The following is a 19,097-nucleotide window of genomic DNA, read 5'->3' as shown; positions in this document are numbered from 1 at the left end:
GTACCTTTAAGAAGTGATGAAGTTTGTCAGGCCACACCCACACAAATCCGTTTTCATTTAATTTGAAAACTACCTTTTCAGTTTCTTCATGTAATCGCATTCCAAATTATGCAGTGATGGAGAGCATTTTCGAAATGCTCCGTTTTTTTATTGGAGAAAAATACCATTTCCGTGTGAACGTGAGGCTTAAATGTAGCGAAATCAATATGTTTTCAAACGAAAGCTTATTAGTGTAGACATGGCCTCAGTCTTCAATTCAACTATCATACATCATCACCAATATACCAAGTGTCTAGTCAATGTTAAAAATCAACAACATTATCAAAATAAAGCCTCACATAAACCAACAAAAATGGTAGAACTGCTCCAATTTTAATTTTGATTCATTGTGTCTACGAAAACGAGCTGTGCATTTGTCAAGCATGTCAGCACGCCTTCAAGATTGTGTTTCCTCATTATAGCGTGATTGCTCATCATCAGCCTCTCTACTCCTCCGTTCCGTCCCTCCGTCTATGCCACGTCACTTCTGCTCAGCCGCCGCGGAGGTCTTACCTCATTAATTCTCACTTTCGTTTAATAGAAAGATCAATGATGTATCAAATTTGCAGAGGAAGCTACAAGTCTACCATCAGCAAACTGTTGTCAGCATATTCCCAGTCTGACTGGACTCTTCCTCCTGTAGAGGAACTGTATTTGCATTTGAACACAGCCTTGCCCTAGACAAAAGGAATCGGGGACCCCTGTCAAGAGTGTCAGTTCTGTATATTAGATTTGTAATAACGGCAGTCCAAAACGCTTGCAGGTGCAAGAATATAGAATAGGCTCGATGAGAGGCAACATGGGTATCAGATTGGTGCTTTGACATTACTTTGCTAGCAAACACAGCTTGAAATGCTTCACAGAGAAATATCTAACTGAATTCCAGATGTGTACTGTTTGATGCATTATGCATATTATTAGTTAATATGTATATTAAGATTTATATTTTTTATTTTTATTTTTTATTATCGAAAATTTTATAATTGTCTGCAACACCAAATGGAATAGCAAAAATGACTAGTTAGGAAAAGTTTGTATAGACAAACTTTGATGTTGGCTTGACATAGCCTTGACTGAAAGTTTAAAAGAGTTTTAAATGTTTGAAGTTTGACGGTTATACAAATGGTTATATGTCTAGATAGTCAGATAAACTGTTTGATAGATAGAGAAAGAGAGAAATAAATAGAGAGAGAGAGAGCAGCTTAAAGCAGATTAAAGGCCTTGTTTGTGTTTGTTTACATTTGAATTTTTGACTGTATGAGTTTGAATTAACAAGCATTCTGTTGGCCCATTTGAACATTCCGTCAATATAAGCCTATGGAATTTTTTTGAAGTTTTGAATTTCCTCTATGCGAAAACTGTAAGTCCGATCAGCTAGAAAAGACATAGCACACTATTCCTGAACAGTTCCTGAAGGTCTCTGCAGAGCTCGGTGCATGTAACTTGAAAGCTCTTGGGGGATTTACAATTGATAAATTTGGTCTTGGTTTAGGAATTTTTGGGAAAACCATAAATCCTGTCTGTAGAATAACAGTATGTTTTGGCTTTGTTAAGCCAACATAATGACTGTTTTCAAACAGGTTCCCCAAGCAGTCTTCCATTGGTTGCAAAAACAGATACTCCCGCTCTGAACTCATGCCATTGGTTGAGCCAATGTTGCTATATCGGACTGGTCGTGATGCTCAAACAAACAGAGCAATGTTTTAAAAGTGCCACAGAGCCACCCTTTTTATTTTTAGGGGAAATCACCCTACCAATGGCAATTGTAATCAAGTTAACAATATCTTTCTCTCTGTGTTGTTTTGTGTTACAGTGGAGACCGCAGGTGGAGTTGGTCTGCAGTTGTTTGTGGATGCAGGGGTACCAGTGGACTCTGAGCTCATAAGACAGTGTGTGAATGAGGTACTGGCTGAAACTATTGCTGTCATGCTGGGACAGAGAGAGACACAGAGAGCGCCCACTGTCCTTGCCCAAACACAAGAAAATCCCACTCAGGAGGTGCTTGCATGCACACATACATGGCACATTGTATTTTAAACTCTCATTTGTTCATCATGATGTTAAAACCTTTCATTTTGAGTAATGACATCATAAAGATGAGTTTTGGGGTGCCATTGCGTTCACATTGTGCTAACATTGCAGCAGGTAACTATGGTACCGACACCAGTACCCACTCCTGATCCCAGCTTAAAAGAGCCACTGTCTCTTGTCAGAACCCCCGATATCTCTGAGTATCTTTCTGTGGCTCTGTCTCCCAAAGAAAACCAACATCAGGAATCTGCTTCACCAGGTAGATCATAGGAAAGATTTTGCCATACTGAATCTGTCTACACACAGCCAACAGGGTTGAAAATTAATTTTTTACCACATCTGCATATGACATTGCATTGCATTGATTTTCCTTGCATTTGGTGCTTGCTGATTGTTCATTTTGGACCTTGGTGGTTGCTAACATACACAGCAAAAATGTATAAAGGCGTTAGCACAGTTGTTCACACATCATTTTTTTTCAGGTCCAGATAGAATTCCTTTAGACACACCAGCTACTACACCAATCCCATCTCCCACCAGAGTGACCACACCCTCGCCTCCTACAGCCAATCAGAGCCCAGAATCAGCCAGCCTGCAGAACCACCCCTGGGCTGGAACAGAGCTCCCCCTAAAGGAGGAAGAGCCACACAGTGAAAGAGAGGAGCAGCAGCCACCGTCAGTGTGCGTATTGTTTATTCTCGTCCCCTTTGTTAGTTACATAATGTGTTGATGTAAAGCCAAAAGAATGACACACCCAGATATGAAAATTCTATCATCATTTATTCACTCTTGTGTTGTTCCAAACCTGTATGACTTTTGTTCCTCTATGGAACACAAAAGGAGATGTAATGCAGAATGATAACCTCAGTCGCTATTCACTTCCATTGCACCTTTTTTTTCCATAGAATAAAAATGAATGGTGACTGAGGCATTCTGAAAAACATCTCCTTTTAAGTTCCATGGAAGTAAGAAGGACAGATGGGTTTGGAATGGCAGAATTTTCATTTTGGGTGAACTATCCCGTTAATTGCAATGGCCCGTGTAAAGTTTTTGAAATGTTGTTGCCAGTTGCCAGTAGTGAAATAGTTGGTAGTAGCAAAAATTGGTTGTGCTTACCTCTAAAAATGGGCTTAGTGATGTGTCATTGAATAGGAACTATATAGACCCACAGTGCCCCCTGTTGTTAACAACAGCAAATACATCCTGATATAGGGATAAATAGGAGGAATAGCATGGTCATAAATAAAATGAAATGAGCTTCATGTGATATATTTTCTGTGATTTATATATTTTTCCAATTGCACAAACAACAGTGCATTTTTTCTTTAAAGGGGTCATATTGTACACTTTTGTAGCTTTTTTTCCCTCTCTCTCTCAAAAGTCCACTTAATGTAAGTCAAGGTTTTTGCATTAAAAATGTAATAACATAATTTAGTTTTACATGAACATTTCCACCCTTTCTCTGGCCCTTAGAATTAAACAGGCTCTTTCTGTTAATGTGCCTTTAAAGGGATAGTTCACCCAAAAATGAATATTCTCTTATCATTTACTCACCCTCATGCCATCCCAGATGTGTATGACTTTCTTTCTTCAGCAGAACACAAACAAAGATTTTTAGAAGAATATCTCAGCTCTGTAGGTCCATGCAATGCAAGTGAATGTAGACCTTTGTAGTTCAAAAAAATGTGAAAGTGAAAGTGGAGATTTAGAGGGGAAAAAAAGGACTTAAATTTTGATCTGTTTCTCACCCACACCTATTATATAGATTCTGAAGATAAAAATTTAACCACTGGAGTTTTATGGATTACTTCTGTTTCCTTTATGTGATTTTTGGAGCTACAAAGGTCTGATCACCATTTACTTGCATTGAATAGACATACAGAGCTGAAATATTCTCCTAAAAATCTATGTTTGTTGTATGTTCTGCTGAAGAAAGAAAGTCATACACATCTAGGATGTCATGAGGGTGAGTTTTGGGTGAACTATCCCTTTAAGTGGCCATTCACACAGGACGCGGTCCTGCCTTCCACTGCACTGTTTTTAATTGTTGCTACAATACCTTTAAGGGACCATTCTTATTTGTTGATCTATGCGAACATGGTCTATATGGATGCCCTTCGACCTTTTCTGGTTTTTCGAGTCTCTTGCCATGAGCACTGAATTTTTTTAAACATTCAACTTTTAAGACCCCTGTGTTCCCTTCCCCTTATAAACGGCTCTGTCTAGTTGTCTAACACAAAAACACTTCCCGTGTGTACGGCCACTAAGTCTTGTACATTTAAATGATCTCTTTTTTGATTGGCTAACGTCTGAGAATTTGAAATGAGTAATAATGTGGTTATTATGTCTCACTTATATGTCAGTATAAACATGCAAGGAATATGCTCTGACATGCGCTTTTTCTTCTTTCCAAACAGTGTGATGTCAGTTGCTCGAGAGGATGAGGAGGAAGAATCAGTCATACCTCCATCCTCCTTTTTCCCCTCCAAACCAGAGACACCTCCACCACCTCTTCCAGGGCCTGTGAGCCAGGATCCTCACCTCCCTCCTGCTGCTACCTTCTCTGAATCTCCCTCAACAGAAGAGAGCAGCTCTAGTAACGGTTTGACTGTCACAGAGACAGAGACAGCAGCCAGACACATCTCAGAAGGAGAGCTCCTGCTCACTCACAGCCAGATGGCAGCAGTCAGAGGTACCACATTACACACTTATACACACAGCCAAACATTGCAAGGTTGAAAATGTTCAGCTCATTGCAATACATTGGGATTGCCTTGGATACATGTTTAGATTTTGGCCAAAATGAATCTTATAAATGTATATCTTATAAAGCAGCATAATTTAATAGCCGACTGTTTGGATCAGGCTTCATGTCTAAAGTTGCCTATGATGCTTAAAAATGTTGTTTACATGGGCATTTCACTAGGATTTGAAACAGCTCCTAGTCTTGTAACACATTTTTTTGTGCATATTGTTCATGATACAACTTTCTATTCATCCAGTTCTGGAAGAGGAGGGAGTTCTTCTGCCTAATTTGCTGACCAGCCTAAACAATTCCCTGCTTGGAGTCCAGGACATGGTGAATGTTTGACTGCAAAATCACAGAATCCAAGTTCATGCAGATGTTGTATTCATCGTATCTAGATGGACTGTTTTGATACAAAGTTTTCTGGGTGTCAGGACTACGACCCGCCCAGTGAGGGTCAGGTGATCAGAGCGCCACTCCTCCCCACCCATCATGACCCCATCCTGTCTCTGTTGGCCAGGATGGAACGTGGCCCCGTGAGCCAACCACAGCAGCCAGAGGTATAGCATGACTCAAATGAAGCAGCTGTCACGAATGATGTCTGAGTTGTGAACAAATCTATTAAACTGGTTCTTTTTAAAGATTCAGTTAAATTGATCTGCAAAGTGTTTGTTAGTCACTTGACTGTAAAGAAGAACTTTTTTCTTTGATATACAACTGTCTGTTTATTAGCAGTATTAACAAAACATTTATTTTACTACACTTAGCACATGTAAAATGCCATATAGGGACTTTTAGAAACACCTGTGAGTATGATTCAAACAAATAGGTTTTTTTTAACCAGTTCATTGAAACAAACTGCCCGAAAGAACTGACTCACTAAAATGAATCAAACTTCCCAAGTCTACTTTCTCACAGGGTTAAATAGAAGTACTAGAATGAGTAATAATGTGTTGTATATGTGGATGCATATAGAGCAGTTTTGTTTACTGTATGTTATAGGAGTTTGATGGCATTTTCTGTGTGAATGATTTAAATGTAGAATTTGAAAGTAGTGAAATCATTGCTGCTGTTCCAGCTCAGAGCATTATTTATGTTTATATATGTTTTACAACATTTCTCTAAATTTGGCTGAAGTGCTGCTATCTCAGTTCTGCTCTTATCCAGAAGATGGCGCTAGGGGCACATGTTCAAACAGGATAGTTGAGCATTATCATTTCTCTTTCTCTTTCAGAGATGGTGGGAGGAGGAGAGCAGTGAGGAGATCAGTGAGGGTCAAAGACCGCCCCTGACCGCTGCAGAGGAAAGTGTGCTGACCGGACGCTCTCTCACAGACCAGCAGAGATACACAGAGACCAGAAACATAGAGATCTCACCCCACGCAACACTCACATCACCTGGAGAGGTGCTGTCTCAACACACAGGTATAAATACATCCATACAAGAATACACACACTCATTCAAAGAACTTAATGTAGAATTTATTGACATTTTTACTACATCATAGGCTTGAGGCAATAGCAAAGCGAATGTGACGTTTTAAAGCTCCCTATGTTTTGCACTCCTCCTACAAACATAAATGTCATTTCACTCATTTACATTGTTATATCTATCACCATTAATCTCTGTTTTTGCCTGTTAACTCTCTAAGGCCATTTGGGTGGCCGTGTCCCTTTCCTATACCCCTTTGGCAGTGTAACTGGTCCTGCGTGTGGGCGTCTCTAATGGGGCATGTCTCACACTGCCCGTGTTATATGGACACAGGGAATTGAGCTGTTTTCGCTTCAGAATCTCTCTGTGAAAGAGAGAGCTCAGGCTGACACAGGGGAAGCCAGGCTGTCTGGATAGTTCATCAGAATTCAGGCTCGGGGAACAGAACGGAAACCAGGCCCACTCCCACTCTGAGCATCCTCTTACACAGCCTGTGAACGCGTTCAAACACAACCGCAAAGTCACTGCACTCTCTCTGCTAATGTTTTTTCTGAAAATTCCCTGCTCGATGTGCATTTTCCTGCTGAAATAACAGATGAATTTAAAGTAGAGATGGACTGATATTGTTCTTATTATTAGGATTATTATTATTATTATTTTGACAGATACTGATTATTTTTATGTTTAAGTGTCCGATAACCGAAATACAGAACCGATTTTTGAATTATTGTTTTATTTCTGCTTTTTAAAACAATTAAAAATCAAAAATCATTTTACTACAACAATAAAAACATAAGATGCATTATGAATAATATGATGTAATAATAATAAAATCAATGATTAACTATAATTGTTAATGTTAACAATAAATAGTTGTACTAAAAGAAATTTATGCAGAAAATAAAATTATTTATGCCATTATAATTATGCAAATTTGTTTTGGGTTATGTCTCATTGTTAAGCTTAAAATTCGATGTGTTTTTACTTCAGAATAAATGTCTGATAAACGATATGCAGAACTGATTTTTAATTCTTGTTTTATTTCTGCTTTTTGGAACAATAATAAATAAATAAAATAAATTTACTACAACAGAAAAATCATAATATGCTTTATGAATATAATAAATTAACAATAATAGTGAATAATTATTATTAATGTAAACAGTTTAGTTTATTTTTAACAACTATTAATATTAACAATAAGAAGTTGTTACTAAAAGCAAACTTTTTGTGACATTAAACTAAAATTATAATGGCACATCATTTTATGCCATTATAATTATGATGTTTTGGGCTATGTCTAAGTATGCTTAAAATTCTGTGGATTTCTCACTTGCGATTAAATGGCTGTTATGTAAAGGTTAAGTAATAAATGCAAACAATACATTAAATACATATTAGAGGCCCAACAATTAGCAGCAGTTATCGGTAGATTCAATATTAATGAACAGATAATAAAATATGATGCGTTTCTGTAGCTCAGCTGGATGGACATCAAGGTCATTGGTTACACACCTACTGCTAAAATGTGAAACTTGAGAGCAAAGCCTAAGTCACTTAGGATAAAATCATCTACCAAATACATAAAAGTTCTTTTACATTTACATTTATTCATTTGGCAGATGCTTTTATCCAAAGCAACTTACAAAAGAGGAAAACATAAGCGAATCATCTTAGGAGACAGTGGTATGAAAAGTGCTGTATTACAAAGTATCACTAGGATCATAATAGTATTCAAAACAGAATAAAGAGCAACAAATTATTGTATTTTTTTTAATGACTGGTTAAGTGCTCATGGAAAAGATGTGTTTTTAGTCGTTTTTTGAAGACAGAGAGTGAGTCTGCTTCACGGATGGAGTTGGGAAGGTCGTTCCACCAACGTGGTACGATGAAGCTGAAAGTCCGGGAAAGTGTTTTGGTGCCTCTTTGTGTTGGTACAACAAGGCGACGTTCCTTTGCCGACCGCAGGCTTCTAGTGGGCGCGTAGCTCTGCATAAATGATTTTAGGTATGCTGGAGCAGACCCAGTGACTGTTCTGTATGCCAGCATCAGAGCCTTGAATTTGATATGTGCATCAACCGGCAGCCAGTGGAGAGAGACAAGGAGTGGTGTAACATGTGCTCTCTTTGGTTCATTAAAGACCAGACGTGCTGCTGCATTCTGGATCATTTGGAGGGGTCTAATTGCACATGCAGGGAGGCCTGCAATGAGAGCGTTACAGTAGTCCAGTCTAGTTATGACAAGTGACTGGACAAGCAGTTGTGTGGCATGTTCAGAGAGGAAGGGTCTTATCTTCCTGATATTGTAGAGTGTAAATCTACATGATCTTGCGGTCTTTGAGATGTGGTCTGTGAAATTTAGTCTGTTGTCGATGGTTACCCCTAGATTTCTGACCGATTTGGAAGGCGTTACTGTAGTTGCACCCAGCTGCGTGGTGATGTTGTGTTCAACAGCAGGGTTGGCTGGAAAGACAAGGAGTTCAGTCTTGGCTGGGTTGAGTTGCAGGTGGTGCTCCTTCATCCAGGCCGAGATGTCCGCCAGGCAGGCAGAAATTCGAGCAGTCACTGTGGTGTCGTTGGGCTGGAAAGACTAGTAGAGTTGCATGTCATCAGCGTAGCAGTGGTAAGAGAAACCATGTGCCTGAATGATGGGTCCCAGTGATGTTGTGTATATAGAGAAGAGAAGTGGCCCAAGCACTGATCCCTGAAGTACCCCAGTAAGTACTACCTGAGAGATAGGAATTAAACCAGTCAAGCACAGTTCCTGTGATGCCCAGCGAGGAGATGGTAGAGAGTAAGATCTGATGGTTGACTGTGTCAGAGGCTGCAGAATGGTCCAGTAGAATCAGGGCGGATGATCTGGATTCAGCTTTCGCCCGTCTCAGCGACTCAGTGATAGACAGCAGGGCAGTCTCGGTGGAGTGTCCACTTTTAAAGCCTGACTGATTGTCATCCAGCAGCTTGTTCTGTAAGAGATAGGCAGAGATTTGATTGAAAACTGCCTTTTCAAGTGTTTTTGCCATGAATGGGATGAGAGAGACTGGTCTGTAATGTTCTATTTGTGTGGGATTAAGTGCGGGTTTCTTCAGCAGCAGGCTTACTCGAGCCTGCTTTAATGTAGTGGGAAAAGTTCCTGTAAGTAGAGATGTGTTAATTATGTGTGTGAGTGCAGGAAGGATGGTCGGAGAAATGGCCTGGAGAAGGTGAGAAGGAATGGGGTCAAGGGAGCAGGTAGTGCGGTGGTTGGAGAGGAGGAGTTTAGAGACCTCAGTGTCAGTCAGAGGAGAGAACATAGAGAGAAGAAGAGTTGCATACAGGAGCAGGTGTTTGACAAATTTGTGGTGCTGAGAATGTATTGCTGATGGTTGTAACCTTATTAGTAAAAAATGTGGCGAAGACATCTGCTGTCAGTGATGTGTCAGGCGGTGGAGGGGGAGGGCAGAGAAGTGTGTTGAATGTTCTAAACAAACTGCGAGTGTCTGTGGTGCTGTTGATCTTGTTCTGGTAATAGGAGGTTTTTGCAGATTTAACGTTATCTGAAAAAGTTGCAAGCAGGGACTGATATTTACCTAGATCTGCTGGATCTTTAGATTTCCGCCATCTCCTCTCAGCTGCCCTGAGGTCAGTCCGATTTTCACGAAGGACGTCAGACAGCCAGGGGCTGGGTGGTGTAGCACGTGCTGGCCTAGAGCAGATAGGACAGATGTTGTCTAGACAGGTTGTTAAAGTAGAGCTTAGTGTGTCTGTGGCAGTGTTTACATAAAGCGTTGTAAATACATTTTGTGTAGGAAGAGATTTAGAGACAGCAGTGGAAAGGTGAGAGGGTGAGAGGGAACGGAGGTTACGGCAAAAGGAAACCAATGGTGGAGTCTGTTTTAGTGTAGATGGGAAGGTCATGTTGAGTTGAACAAAGTAGTGATCAGAGACATGTAAAGGAGTAACAAGAATATTTGAGTTGGTGCAGTTACGTGTAAAGATGAGGTCCAGCTGGTTGCCTGATCTGTGAGTTGCTGTGGTGTGTAGTTTTACCAAGTCAAATGAGGCCAGGAGAGTATTCAATTCAGTGGCCTGGGGCTTGTCTTGGTGTATGTTGAAATCACCAAGAACCACAAGCAGGACATCCAACTCCTCAAGAAAGTTTGTCAGCTGACCTGGAGGGCGATAGATGAGATTGTTTTGGGTTGTATTGTAGTAATAGCATGGAATTCAAAACTAGTATTGTTACATAGTGTAGAGTGTGTTGAAAAATTCCAGTTGTTATGAATGAGCAAACTTGTTCCCCCGCCCCTACCTGTGTGTCGAGGGGTGTGAGAGAAGGAGAAGTTGTTGGAGAGAGCAGCAGGTGTTGCTGTATCCTCTGGATGTATCCATGTTTCTGTCAGTGCCAGGATGCTGAGGGTGGACTGCGTGGCAAAGGCTGGAATGAAGTCAGCTTTGTTCACAGCTGACTGGCAGTTCCAGAGTCCCACTGAGAAAGAGAGCGGAGCAGGTGCTGAAGTGCAAAGTGGCCGTAGGTTGTGTGGGTTGCGTTTGGTCTTGCATCGATATGGTGAAAATGGTCTGTAACAGATAACAGGGATGTGCTTGAAGGCATGTGTTATTCGTGAAGTAGACATGTTAGTATATAGAAGGAAAATAATAGAGATACAATAACAAGATACTTAAGTGCTATGTTGTGTGGCGCCTTGTCGGTGTCCTTGCTCGGTGGACTCGCACAGGTAGACTCGCTGGTCTTTACACAAGTAGGTCTTCACACGAGGAGGGCTTTACACGAGGGCTACCACTTCCGCTGCCGCGTCAGCATTCAAGTCAAATATATACGCGATGATAATGAGCCGTTCAATGAAAAAGCAACTGCAGACTCCTGTAGATAGATTGCTTATCCTGGATGACTATGGATCCAATGGTTTAAATATCTTACCTGGCGCTGGACACACCTTAATGCTACTTAGCACAACAAAGCTAGTCACGTGGTCAACAGAAACTAAGGGTCGCGCGAGGTGACAAGTGCGACTTCCGTGCACCGCAAATAAATGATGCTGCACTTTAGCAATAAATAAAAGTAGACAGTTTTCAAAAGTTAAAATTGATTAAAAATATTAACCAAACCAATTATCTATCTCTTAATTTATAGATCAATTTTAGCAAATAATATAAGCTGTGTTGGACTTTGGACTGACTACAATAGAAGTGAATGGTGCCAATTTTAGAGGGTTAAAAGTTAGAAATGTAAAGTTCATAATTTTATAGAAGCACTAACATTAGTTTTTCTGTTAAAACTTGTGTATTATTTGAGCTATAAAGTTTAAGGGTTTACTGCATTATGTCGTCATGGCAACAAAGTTGTAAAATTTGAACTTTACACAGAAAAGGTATGTAAGCGTTTTATCACACTAAATTCATGTTAATGTGCATATTGTTTATGTCTTGTGGCTATACTTTTGAAACAGTGAGTATTTTGATGTTTACGCATTGGCCCCATTCACTTCCATTGTAAGAGTCTCAGTTGTAACCACAAAAAGGAAGGACAAGTCGAAATTAATTTTTGTGGTAAATTAACATTATGCCACAAATGCTGTCGATTGAGCTTAACTTGTATTGAACCTGGAATATTCCTTTTTTTTAAGTGGCCTCAGTCTGCATTTAAAATGTATGATTTTCAGCTTTCCAAAAGTGTGTGGACAGTACATGTAAGTTATGAGTCCCGGGCAACTGAACGCCGGTGTAGATTCCAAGTCTCTTCCTGTGTTGGCCTAAACCAATATTTACTTTAAGCCAAGACTGCTCTGCTCACAGTATAAAGAAACCTTAGTGTTGCTTAGAGACTAGCACTGCCAAAAAAAAAAAAACACACACACACAAACACACCTCAGCAGCACGCATAAGAGTGTATCCTTGACAGAGGAAGAATTTAAAGCTGTTTTGCTTTCCTCTCAACTGCAATAGTGTCCCCATAACAGAGACAAATCAAAGTTCTTCGAAAAGTCACATTCAGTCTCCCAAGACGATTCTTGAATCTGTGTAAACATGTTACAGTCTATCAAGCTGTATGTATACATTGTTGCAAGATTGTGTTTGCATGAAAATTATTAGTTTACATTGATAGAATGATGACCAGTGTGGTCATTTTATGTGAGTTTTTAAAGGCTGTTCTTGTAGCCTAACTAGTAGAGCATTAACAGCAGCAAGGTTTGATTCACAGGGAATGCATGTACTGAATAAATGTGAAGCGTAAGTCACTTTGGATGGAAGTGTCTGCCAAAAATGCATAAATGTAAAGTCAACATGAAACTGCTATTACAATCCATTTTCTTCCACGCTTACAAGATCAGGGATGAGTGTTAAGAAAGTTAATAGGGTCCATTTTTATTTCATGTTGGCTTAATCTATTGACCTTGTTGGACTTGAGTATTTACAGTCATCAAATCATGCTTTAGTTGGGGCAGGTACACGCTTGCAGTCTGAAATAATGCCATGTTGTTGTATCCATGACAACCAGGTGCTGTGGCTGAAGAAAGTGGGTTGTTAATCAACCTAAAGTTGCCAGTGGAACCGAAGGAAGCTGAAGTTTACAATGAGCTGACTGTCTCCTCCCCTCATCCAGAGGAAACGGCACAAGAGCAGTACCTACTTAATCAATCTGACACAGTGAGTGTGTGTGAAAAAGCATAACATTATTTCTTTGAGAGCAAAAACTCATGTCTGACACCATTTTAGCTAAATCCACTCAGCAGCCATTGTAGTAACACCTCCAGTCAGTTATTCTATAGTCATGACAGGACAGCTCCTATCTACTTTTAAATGGTTTGCCAAGCTTACATTTCAAAAACATATGCCAAATCACCAATAATATCACCATGTCTTGTTTGTTTTTCTTTTTACATTAGCTTTTTTTTTACTGTACATTAGAATACTTGATTCTGATTGGTCAATCGCACCATCCAGCGGTCAAATATTTCTGTTCCCACATCCGGTGATGAAGTTATTTTTTCAGCATGCATCCGGGTATTACGAGTCATCTTTCCCACTTTTCATATCTTTCTGTAATCTCTACAAGTAAACTAATAAAATTATTGTTTCATATCCATTTATTTATTTATTTGGCAAGTAGTTGTGTAATAAGCGGGATAATGAGCAGTCAGATGGCCATTTTCGCAAAATAAACACCAACAGAACTCCGACGCAAACCAGAGGTTGAATTTAGCTATTTCTGGATTCTCTGCATTCTCCTTCTTCTCACATAATAATAAAATTTTAACAAAAATTGTTATTTTATGTCCATTTATTTATTTATTTGGCAAGTAGTTGTGTAATATGTGGGATAATGAGCAGTCAGATGGCCATTTTTGCAAAATAAACACCTACAGAACTCCGACGCAAACCAGAGGTTGAATTTAGCTATTTCTGGAGACTCTGCGTTCTCTTTCTTCTCACACAATTGCAAAATTTCAATGAAAATTATTATTTCATGTCCATTTATTTATTTATTTGGCAAGTAGTTAAGCAGGATATTGAGCAGTCGGATGGCCATTTTTGCAAAATAAACACCAACAGAACTCCGACGCAACCAGAGGTTGAATTTAGCTATTTCTGGAGACTCTGCGTTCTCTTTCTTCTCACACAATTGCAAAATTTCAATGAAAATTATTATTTCATGTCCATTTATTTATTTATTTGGCAAGTAGTTAAGCAGGATATTGAGCAGTCGGATGGCCATTTTTGCAAAATAAACACCAACAGAACTCCGACGCAACCAGAGGTTGAATTTAGCTATTTCTGGATTCTCTGCATTTTCCTTCTTCTCACATAATTACAAAATTTTAACTCAGATCAATATTTCATGGTCATTTATTTAATTATTTGTCAAGCAGTCATGTAATAAGCAAGGTAATAAGCAGGCAGATGGTCATTTTCACAAAATTAACACCAACAGATCTCTGATGCAAACTAGAGGTTGAATTTAGCTGTTTCTGGAGACTCCGTGGTCTCTTTCTTCTCACATAATACATAAATTCAACTCAAACCATTATTTAATGCACATTAATTATTTATTTGGTAAGTAGCCATGTCAAAAATTGGGATATTATATAGTCTACCGGTCATTATCATAAAAGAAACCCCTTCAGGCTGATACAAGACCAGCCTGACTCCACCTGACTAACCTGTCGGGGTTTATTTGTGAAAACAACCAGCTGGCTGTAGATTATCCGTTACTTATCCCGCTTAAATGGCCACATACCCAATAAATACATAAATAGACATTAAATATCAGTTTGAGGTTATTTTAATATGTGTGTGAAAATGAAACCGCAGAGTGATAAGAGAGACATGAAACTAGCACAGCTATGTGGGAAACAGTCAATTATACAGTTTAGCAGTCTATTACACTGAAGTATTTGACAGAAGAATACCATGATTGACCAATTAGATTCAAGCATTAGAGAGTTGTGTAATAATGTTTGTTAATGTCTAATTAATTCATGAAAGTTATTATGAAGTGTTAGTAATGTACACCAACTGGGTGTGCTTGTTTTCTCATTAACTCTCTTTAACACTAGATTCCCGGTCTTAGACTGCCCAAGTGTAAGGATTTACCCCCCTGAATGAGGGAGAGACTGAAACAATGTTTCCCCCCGTTCCTGTCTAAATCCTCTGCATACAGTGTCCACCCTATGCCCCTCTTCTCTGCTATTGTTCATGTCTCCTCTCATCTTTTTGTGTTTAGAGCACAGAGACGACACAGACGGTGCGCAGACCTGCGCCAGTTCTGATGAGGCAGTACCAAGACAAAGTGGAATCAGGTACACATACGCTCTCAAATGTGCAAACATGTGCTACTAACACAGCATATTATTGCTGGAAATTAGCATTGCATTTCTAAGCATTTTGCCAGTGTGGAGATTGTTAAAAATTTTCAGTTCGTCTGCACCAGTTTACAGTGCAATGCATGTACTGCATGTCTCATCTAATTATGGCTTTTTAAGTGGTCCTTATTGTTAATTTGCAGTACATACAGTAACAATGAGCCCGTTTACATGCACACCAATATGCTGATTACGCTCTCAAATTGTGAAGAGGCATGCGCTCAACACATGCGCACATTGGATGAGCCGGTAAGAGTGTCGGTTAAGGTGTTTACATGCCATGCGAAATCGGCGAAATGGGCAAAAATCAACCAGACAGCAAAATGTTGGGCAAAAACGGTGATCGGTTTATTCCTATGCCGTTTATGACCTTACTTATTGCGTTTACATGACCACATGCGTTGCCTTCTTATTAAGCATAATCAGTGTAAGAACGAGCTCAGTAATAAAAGTTCAATTCATTCGAACAGTTTGAATAATTAGTGACAACACAAAATAATTCCTATTTACTTTCTTAAAAAATATCCAGGGTTTATTCAAAATATTCATGTTCATTCGACAGTATTTGTGGCATAATGTAATTACTCTTTAAAAAAATAAATAATCTGGGTTACAATGAGGCACTTACAATGGAAGAGAATGGGGGCCAATGTGTAAACGTTAAAATACTCTCTGTTTCAAAAGTATAGCCACAAGACTTAAACAATATATGTGCTAACATGATTTTAGTGTGATAAAATCACTTACTAACCTTTTCTGTGTAATGTTATATCCCATTCTATAACTTTGTTGCCATGATGATGTAGCGCTGTAAACCCTGCAACCCTAAAATGACCAAAAAACTACAAGTTAAACAACTTTGCAGCTAAAATAATACACAAGCTTTAACAAAATAATTAATTCAGCTTTTTTTATTTATTTTTTTTTATAAAATGATAAGGTTCATATTTCTGCCTTTAAACACTCAAAATTGGCCCCATTCACTTTTATTATAAGTGTCTCACTGTTACCATGATTTTTGCTTTTTTAAACAAAAGGGGGGAAGTCGAATTGAACTCAGAATATTCCTTTAAAGGCGATTTGTGCTTTCAAAAAATTGTTCACTTTGAGTATCCCGACTAGCCTGAATATTCTGTTTGACTCAGAAATGCATCACATTATAGAAGTTAAATGGTTTGCGAAGCCCTTTTCATGTTTTCTTTAACATATTTGTTTGTATATGAACTGAATTTTTACTCAAAACTACTGCTAACCAAGCTTCTTCTATAAACTGAGCTTCATATTCATATTTGTGGTTCAGACAGAAAATGTATGCTGATTTGGATAACAGTGTCTGCCAAGTTTAAATTAAATTAAATCAATTTAATGTGGTCAACATTTCAGAGCTGTTTGACTTTGAATAACTGTGGCCTTAGACCACATTACCGTATTTAACTCAGAGGTCAATGATCTCAGAGGAATTTGACGATAACTCTGTTCACGCCGGTCCTGATGAGAGATACTCATTGAAAATGACTCCTACTGAACGTCCTATTAAAACAAGCTTCTGTAACCTCAGCCAAGATTTTCCTTTCCTTTTTTTAGTGCAGCTGATGACTGATCTTGGCACAGCCCCTCCATGCAGTTTGTTTTACTGCCACTAGATGGCAGTATGCCTATAGGGCAACACTGTTCGGATTGTTCTTTTGTTTTGTTCCTGAGGTCAATGCAGTCAATGTGAGGCAGATTGTCCACTTCTGTTTGAGCTGTGTGTGTCCTCTCTTCTGGACATCAGGACATGAGTCAGGTTTATAAGCTTCATTCATGTGTGAAAGGGTTCAGTAGAGACAAATACATACCTGACAGCAAGAAATACAGTTGTATTATTTAGTTTGAAGGTCTTGGCGGACCAAGAGGAAGGTTATGATTCTTGTGAACTAGATTTTTTTTTTCCTGATGGAAATACCAGCGCTTGCAAGGCAGTATAAGAATAGTGTTACAGATTATGGTACGCGTAGGTTTTAGACTTTGGCTCTGTGTAAATGAAATGCTGCATCATGGCTGCATTGCTACAGTCATGACACTCAGCACACACCACACCTTGTTTTCAGTCGACTGCACACTAGAATCGAAATGTTCTTGTGTTGCACCTTTGATGGAACTATACGTTCTCTCTTATAAAACAGATAATTCGGCTTCCAAAATTGGATGTGTTGAAGTTGTTGTAAAATAGCCATAATACACACATCTGTGAACGCACATCAGTAAAAATTTTTTGTGGAAGACATGTTTATGTTGTCTGTCTGTCTGTCTATCTATTGTAGCAGGGTTGAGAATGAGGCACAGACAAAGGGACACCAGTTCGGGAGAGAGAGAGAGAGACGCACATGTTGTGTGTGTGTGTCTTTTTTTTGTTTATGTTGGAAAGCAGTTTATATTATGTTTAATTTATTTTATGGCATTAAACGTTTATGTTGATTGTTCAGCCAGTTCCCGCCTCCTCCTTGCCCATTCTGTGAATACATAACAAGTGTGTCTTTGTACAAGTGGTGCAGGTGACAATGCTAAGGGTGGCTTGAATTGCATGTGTGTTTTCTCTGTGTTCTTCCCGGTGCGAGGGGATGAATCCTCGAGAGCATGAGGGTGTAGAGGGAAGGTCTTAGCTGTATCATCCTCGTGGCTTTTTAGTCTGTAAATGGAGACAGAGAGAAATTCGTATGAGTTTTCTTGTTGGTGCTCCCTGTGTAAGTGTTCTGTGGTGGTTTATGTAATGCTCTGTTGATGTGAGTAATTGGTGCCAGCTGTTCCCAGTTCCGGCAGATTCTGCGTTTCCAGGTGCGGGTGATTGTGGTAGCCAGGGGCGATGCTGATTCCGACATGGGAGACTCTCCACATCCTCCCCCCCCCCAAGCCTCGTCCTAGTCCTGTAGGGTGTATAAGAGGACAGAGAGAGTGAGGATGGGGTGGAGGGGGGAAGGCTACTCACCAAACCTCACCCGCCGTGGAACATCCGAGAGAGGCCATCGGCATTGCCATTCTTCAAGCCGGCCCGGTGTTTTATGGTGCAGTGATAGTGCTGGAGAGCGAGAAACCTCCGGGTCACTCTTGCATTTGTCCCCTTTGCTTTTGCCATCCACTGCAGAGATGCATGGTCCGTAACCAAGGTGAAGGATCAACCAAGGAGGTAATAGCACAGCTCCAGGACTGCCCACTTGATGGCCAAGGCCTCTCGTTCCACGGCTGCATATCGGGTTTCCGCTGGCCAGAGTTTTTGGCTTAGGAACAAAACGGGATGTTCCTTGCCTTGGAACTCTTGGGAAAAGACAGCTTCAAGACCAGACACAGACGCATCTGTCTGTAACAGAAATGGCAGAGAGAAATCTGGAGCATGCAGGACTGGTTCAGAGCTTAGGGCTTGCTTCAGGGACATAAACGCTTTCTCTGCTGTAGCTGACCAGCAGACCTTTTCGGGCTGTCCTTTCCTGGTCAGGTCTGTGAGGGGACAGGCTAGAGAGGAGAAGTGGGGTATAAAACAGCGGTAGTACCCAGCCAACCCAAGGAAAGCACATACCTGGGTCTTGGTGGTTGGATGGATATAATTACTTACCATGGTTACTTAATCTTCTTAACGAGTCCTCTCCCAGTCCGATAGCCCAGGTACTGTGCTTCCGTGAGGCTGAGGTGACATTTCTTTGGGTTGGCTGTCAGCCCAGCCCACCTTAGCTCAGACAGCACCTTCTGGAGGCAGAGGAGATGTTTTTCCCAGCTCTCAGCATGGATGATGATATCATCCAAGTAAGTGGTGGTGTAGTCTCGATGGGGCCGGAGGATGATGTCCATCATTCTTTGGAAATTACAGGGGCCCCCATGTAAGCCAAAGGGAAGGACCCAGTACTGCCAGTGCTCACTAGGGGGTGCTGAAGGCTGTCTTTTCCTTGGCGGAGGCAGTGAGGGGAACCTGCCAGTAGCCTTAAGAGAGGTCCAGAGTGGAGATGAAACGGGCCTTTC

General features: G+C 40.1%; 2 protein-coding genes across 2 annotated transcripts in view; one reads left to right on the top strand and one right to left on the bottom strand.

Annotated features, from left to right (window-relative positions):
- Positions 1-19,097, top strand: part of kiaa0586 (KIAA0586 ortholog) — a 175,386-nt gene that overhangs the window by 109,898 nt on the left and 46,391 nt on the right. Inside the window, exons 22-30 of the mRNA XM_051647034.1 lie at positions 1,853-2,037; positions 2,182-2,329; positions 2,553-2,751; positions 4,488-4,762; positions 5,073-5,149; positions 5,251-5,376; positions 6,051-6,240; positions 12,746-12,894; positions 14,972-15,047. Coding sequence (XP_051502994.1) covers positions 1,853-2,037; positions 2,182-2,329; positions 2,553-2,751; positions 4,488-4,762; positions 5,073-5,149; positions 5,251-5,376; positions 6,051-6,240; positions 12,746-12,894; positions 14,972-15,047 — 1,425 coding nt within the window. The remainder of the gene's footprint in view (positions 1-1,852; positions 2,038-2,181; positions 2,330-2,552; positions 2,752-4,487; positions 4,763-5,072; positions 5,150-5,250; positions 5,377-6,050; positions 6,241-12,745; positions 12,895-14,971; positions 15,048-19,097) is intronic.
- On the bottom strand, positions 7,547-11,192 carry LOC127411471 (uncharacterized). Its single transcript, XM_051647057.1, has 4 exons — positions 10,538-11,192; positions 10,215-10,397; positions 9,816-9,931; positions 7,547-9,212 (listed from the first exon to the last, which is right to left on the bottom strand). Exons 1-3 carry the CDS (start codon positions 10,860-10,862, stop codon positions 9,816-9,818), a joined length of 624 nt encoding a protein of 207 aa, XP_051503017.1. The 5' UTR covers positions 10,863-11,192; the 3' UTR covers positions 7,547-9,212.

This window comes from Myxocyprinus asiaticus, chromosome 20 (genome assembly GCF_019703515.2).
Source record: "Myxocyprinus asiaticus isolate MX2 ecotype Aquarium Trade chromosome 20, UBuf_Myxa_2, whole genome shotgun sequence".
Classification (NCBI taxonomy): Eukaryota; Metazoa; Chordata; class Actinopteri; order Cypriniformes; family Catostomidae; genus Myxocyprinus; species Myxocyprinus asiaticus.
Note: the sequence above shows the minus strand (reverse complement) of the source record. Positions and strands in the feature narration are given on the sequence as shown.